This window comes from Odocoileus virginianus, chromosome 30, assembly GCF_023699985.2.
Source record: "Odocoileus virginianus isolate 20LAN1187 ecotype Illinois chromosome 30, Ovbor_1.2, whole genome shotgun sequence".
Lineage (NCBI taxonomy): Eukaryota > Metazoa > Chordata > Mammalia > Artiodactyla > Cervidae > Odocoileus > Odocoileus virginianus.
In genome coordinates, this window is record NC_069703.1 from 35,330,314 (window position 1) to 35,336,313 (window position 6,000).

General features: G+C 51.9%; 1 protein-coding gene across 1 annotated transcript in view; it reads right to left on the bottom strand.

Moving 5' to 3' along the window:
- IL22RA1 (interleukin 22 receptor subunit alpha 1) overlaps nucleotides 1-3,905 on the bottom strand; it is a 28,925-nt gene extending 25,020 nt beyond the window's left edge. The window contains exon 1 of the mRNA XM_020874600.2: nucleotides 3,633-3,905. Within this exon, the coding sequence (XP_020730259.2) occupies nucleotides 3,633-3,675 (43 nt within the window). The 5' untranslated portion in view covers nucleotides 3,676-3,905. The remainder of the gene's footprint in view (nucleotides 1-3,632) is intronic.
- Between the last annotated feature and the right edge of the window lie 2,095 nt (nucleotides 3,906-6,000).

The window sequence follows — 6,000 nt, forward strand, 5'->3', positions numbered from 1 at the left end:
CATGAATTGGTACTTATTTCCTTCTTATGGTTGAATCATATTCCCTTGTGTGGCTAGGTCACATTCTGTTTATCCTCCCATCAGCTGATGGACATTTGGATTGTTTCCATTTTCTGGCTATTTTGAGTAATGCTGCTGCAAATATTAGTGCACACATTTGTGAAGTGGACATAGGTTCAGTAGGAGTGGGATTTCTGGGTCATATGGTGATTCTATGTTGAACTTTTGAGGAGCAGCCAAACTGTTTTCCAGAGAAGTGACTGCAACATCTCACATCCCCATCAGCGATGTCTGAGTGGGTGCGGTTATTCCACAGCCTTGTCGACACTGCCACCGTGTTCATTCATTTCTCAGCACCATCTGAAGTCAGTGTTCTCACCAAGGGAATGTGTTAGAGGTACTCAACTAATGTCTAAGAAGTAACTTTCCTGGAACCAGTAATTTCAAGCAAGGGTGAAGAAGATGTTTGTGAATCCTTGCCTCTCTGTTGGTGGATCCAGTCCCTGCCCACCCACCACACACCTGCTGAGGAGGGCAAAGGCGCCTTCGGCAGCCCCATGGATTTCATAGGGGGAGGATGCTGACTGAGGCCACATACAGCTTCATGGGGTCGCAAACAGTTGGACACGATTGAGTGACTGAACTGAACTGAACAGGTAGTGTGACCTTGGGGAAGCTGTTTAAGCCATTAGAAGTTCAATTTCTTCAGCTCTATAATGGAAATAACTGGACCACAGCAGCTGACATGTCTGAAATGCACATCAAGTGCCAGGCACTGGGCTAAGTCTCCACATCTAATCCTCCTGACCACCTGAAGAGGTAGGTTATGCCCATTTCATGGATAAGGAAAACTGAGGCTCAGAGAGGCAGTGTGCAATACTCATCACAGCAGTTAGCCTGCTTTTGGGGCAGATACAATGGGCCAAGGAAGGGGCAACAAAAGCCAGAGCCCCAAGAAGAGGACCCAGAAGGAGGCACTGACCCTGACGCGAATCTTCACTGTAAATGAGAGCCCTTGACTTACAAATAGATCTCCTCTCAGCCCTCCCAGCTTGGTCTGAAGAAAGGAGAGCACAGGAAAATGGCGACCAGAGCGGCAGCTGGCTCTGCGCATGCTCAAAGGGCCTGGTTGGCCGGGGTGGGAAATAAACAGGTGCAGACGCAGCTGAGTCAAGGCCTTGAGGCCCGTGTGTACATGTCTTTGATGTGATGTGTGGCCTCCCCCCACCTGCAGCCCAGTCAATGATGATGACCGCCGGACGGTCCAGAGAGTGAGGCAGTGGAGAGTTACTTACTCCTCTATTCCAAGTCTACGTACAGGATTTCTGCAAGAGAGGTCCACGGACTAGGGAGGCATTTGTGGGGAAAGGAAAGTATCTTAGGGCAGCCTGACTCTGCTGTGCATCCGTGTGCTAAATCTAAGGCCACATCCTCCTTTGAATCTGGGTGGATCAGGCAGGCCAGGCAGCTGCAGAATTCTTTGTGTTCTCGGAGCCCCCAGACTGGGGTCTTAGGGTGCGGGGGTTTCTTCCTGCCTCTAGCCAATGTGCTGGATACAGTGCTGAGTCCCAAGGTGTGGCTGGGATCTTGTTTGGATCTGGGTCTTGGCGGAACTGGGGTCTGTTCTGGGGCGAGGGATTCCCAGATGGCGCTAATGGTAAAGAACCCGCCTGCCAGTGCAGGAGACAGAAGAGACGCAAGTTCGATCCCTGGGTCGGGAAGATCCCCTGGAGGATGGTATGGCAACCCACTCCTTAAATTCTTGCCTGGAGAATCCCATGGACAGAGGAGCCTGGCAGGCTACGGTCCACAGGGTCACACTGAGCTGGACATGACTTCGCAACTGAGCACGCACTCACTGAAGGGAGGGGTCCTTCATTCAGAACTGGGTCTTAAGTTGAGGCAGGGAGCCCACTTGAGGTCAGAACTCAATGGTGGCTTCGGGCAAGGTGGTGAGGTCAAGAGCAGGCAAGAGAGAGGGATTTGAGAGAAGGCCAGGGTGTGCCTGGAGGCGGGCTCGGCTATGGTCTGCAGGCGGAGGGTGGCTGGTTGGGGTCATTATCTTGGGTGGGCCACGTGGATTTGGAGGAGGCAGGTGGCTGAGGCTGGGATGTGCTAGGGAGGTGAAGGGCCCAGGTTGGATGGAGATGGGGACCACTTTCCAAGAAGGAAGTGAAGTTGGCTTCCTGAAGTCAGGTTGGTGGACCTTGGTAGCCCCCCTCTTTTAGGGGGTGTTGAGGGATAACAAGATCTCCCCCTTTCCTCCTGTCTACTCATTCCTTTTCCCTCTCAAATTCATCATCAGCTCCTTAGCCCACATCGTTTCTGCACTTCCTGGGTAAAAGTCTACATTGTGAAATCGTAGGGACACGTGTATTGTCTAGAGCTTGACAGCCTGGGAGATCTGATCAAAGGAAGTTTTTGCATTTGCTAGGAAAAACAATTCTACGTCAATCAGTTGGGAAGCTAAGGACAGACAAGCAAAAGCAATTCAACTTGCTCTGGAATCAGCAGAAGAGTTTCAAAGAAGGCGTCTGGGTCTCCAGAGTGAACTTAGACTCCTAACCACTTTCTAAAGGCTGGTACCCCCTGGGTCCCACATCGTGAAGGGCCAATGGCCCCCAGCCAGAATGGGTGGGGGTCTGGAGGGACAGATCTGGGGTCTCTTGGGGGGGAAGCATCAAGTCTCCTGAACTTATCGTGAGTTCAGTGTGTTGGGAATGCCCGGCTTGATGCCCAGGAGAGGGTGAACTGGAGGGCTGGGATGGCAGCTGGAAGCCCCGTGCATCCACGCAGCACACACCATGCGCAGCACTGGAGGGGCTGGAAGCTCCAGCCCTTTATGGCCTTCACCCTGCTCTTGAGCTCGAAGGGACCTTGTAGCAGCCACCCCTCCCCCTTCTTCAGCTGGGACTATGCTTTCACTTTCTCAGAAAGTTCCCTGAATTTTATTAAACATCTCAGGGAGCAGAGAGATAATCTAGGATCTCAAGCATTGGTCCTGAAGTTCTCCATAACCACACATCAAAGAATCTAATTTATTGGCTGTGAAGACTATGTCCTTGAGCCCCATTTTCTTAAGAGCGCTGGTGTTTGAAGACCTATTAGTGCAACAGACCTGAGCACTCTGTGAGAGAGGGCTCTCTCAGGTCTGCCACAAAGGGGCTGCAAGAGGCTGCCTTGGGGAGCGTGGAAGGCGGCAGTGGCCGGACTCAAGCTTTGTCCATCTCGATGCTTCCTCACCTCCCCAAGTCAGGCCAGCACCGGCCAGAAGCAGAGGAAAGAAGCACAACTTCCACCAGAAAGATGTGAGCTGTCCAAGGATGTCCGTCTCCCTCAAGCTAGTTCTCCATCCGCTGGGGTGGGAGCATCCACAGATTCAGAATGGTGACGGTCTTAAGGGTCAGCTGAGTCTCTGGAAGAACCCAGATCTCAGGGACCCTCTCCCCCCTCCCCCGCCCCCCAGCAACCTGAGCTGCTATCTACTTCTCCCCAGAAACTCCCAGTGCAGCCCAGCAGAGAAGAAACTGAAATTGCTCGTGCTGGGGCTGGATGGGGTTCCGGGGGGAGGACAGCCCTGATCATCGACTCCTGGTAGGGGCACGTCTGACCGCAGGGTGGTGGGCACTCACCGACCAGGGATCCGGCCGCCAGGATGGTCAGTAGCGTCCTCATCGGGGCCGGGCACAGAGCCCGCTTTCGGTCTCCGCTCCAGACTGAGCCCAGAGGAAGGGCTGAGAAACTTTGGCGCCTTGGCAGCTGGCTCCACCCAGGCACGAGGGCGGGGAAAGGAGGAAAGGTGGGACTTGGGCAGTGGGGAGCTGGGTACAAAGGTGCCTGGTCCGTGTGCTTCGGAATTCCAGGTCCTGGGCGGGATCCAAGGGAGTTCCCTTCCTAAGTGCAGAAAACAGCAACAGTGACGGACTGGCTTGTTTATCTGGTCCGGTGGCTGATTCATCCTAAGACTTCAGTGCTTTATTAGGGAACTGATAGGCAGAAAAGACAAAAATAATCTGTGATGTACAGCCTTATCTGGGAGCAAGTTGGCACTGGGTATCAAAAGCTTGCAACTTACAAACTACCTTTTGCTCTGGTGATTCCATCCACAGGGATTCACCCTGAGGAAAGCAACTGGAGCAGAGGCAGGAGCAGAAGATATGTTCTGGAAAGTTCCTTGTGGCAGAGGAAAAGCTAGACTCCTTGGTTTTGTTCTGGCAAGAAGAGATAAATGTCTTTGCTTGTGTCTTGTGCTATGTACTGATGTAGGTCCGCCATGATGGATGCTGGGCTTGGGAATAGCTTTCCACCCAGAGAGGCTGCTGGGGGTGAGAGGCCCAGGTCCTCCTACCTTGAGCCTTGGGAATTTGGAACCTGCAAAAGGGGAAAAAAAAAAGGATCTGAGATTTCAGTGACTTGTTCTACTGTACTAGAGATGGGGGCAAAATTCAGGAATGGGCTTTTGATTGGGGACCATGAAGATTCAAACTGCTCACCCAAGCTGTCCCATCATGTGCAGCTGGATCTATAGGGATTACATGATATCCACTGGGACGGGTGTTTAGGCAATGATTTTCCCCTCCTCACTGGGCCTCAAGAGAAGGTTGAAGGGGCCTGGACTCTGGTTAGGGTGGACATTATCAGAGATCTCTGCCTCTGGGGAGAGTTTGACCAGTTCCAGTCACACAACAGCTGGCTGAGTCCTGTAGCAGGACAGCTGGGTCCTCAGGAAGGGCATAGAGGCCTTGGTTTTCGGATGTAGTAAGTTGTGACAGCCAGGGATCTGTATTTAAGTTTTTCTTTTCTGTGTTGTCCTTGTTTTCTGTCAGTTCCGAGTCCTTGGCAAAGTTTGTTTGACTAAACAGCCACAGTTGAGCTGTGCTTTGGGGGAATTAAGGCATGGTTTGTGCCAGTCCTGTCCTGTTAATTGCAGGAAACTGCATTTCCCAGAATCCTTTGCCAGGGGCTTCCTGCTAGGTTCCGCCAGTGGGAGGCGCGGGAGGCAGACAGGTGAGCTGGAGGAGAGAAGTCAGGGGACTTCCCGTCCTCTTCCTCCACTTTGAGCGGCCTCCCCCAAAGGCAGTGTCTCCCCTGGAGCCCCCGCTGCCTCCAGCCAGGCAGCCGCCATCGTTCCGTCAGGTGGCCTGGGCTCTGACGGCATCTACTTCCATTTTCCCCTTCAGTTCAAAGGATGGAGCAACTTCCTGCCGCGGTGACTCTCTGGGCTGCTTCTCAGCTCTTTCATCACCTGGGCGACCAACTCCCTTCCGTGAAAGTCTCTTGGTTTGAAAGACTTAAGAGGTTTCTCTGCTCCTGAGTGGACTATGATGGCGGTAGGCCTGTGATGACTTTAGGGACAAGGGGGTGTGGGGAGATCACGGTCAGAGAAACAGGTTACAAAAATGCCGAGAAGGGCTCGTCAGGAGAGGAGCAGTCACTGGAGCAATCTGGGCTGGTTGGATGAGAGGACAGGCTGCAAGCCTGTAGGTCTGTGGAAAGTGAAGTCTTCTTTGGAGACTCTCAGAAACTCCTGGAAGAACGAATCTGTGAGAGAACTAGGCCCCCCATACTTAGGAGGGACTATGATTAAGAGACTATTAATGACAAGGAAGACACCTGGATTGTTAAAGAACTTGAGAACATCGGACATCATTTCTAATAGTAAAAAATAAAAGAGAACAACATTCATATCTGACTCTAAGGGTTTGGTTAAATGCATAACTGTTAAGTCCATCCAATGCAGGATGAATGCGGCCTTCAAAAGAACGCTGGAGAAAACTGTTTTGTGACCCAGGTAAAGGGTCACCATATTTTACTAGATGAAAAGAAGCCTGGGGAATTCCTTGGTGGTCCAGTGGTTAGGACTCAGCGTTTTCACTGCTGATGGTGCTGGTTCAATTCCTGGTTGGGGAACTAACATCTCATAAACTGGCCAAAAAAAAAGAAGCATGGCACAAACTATGCACAGTACAAGGCATGCTAAAACACATGCACGCATAAAGA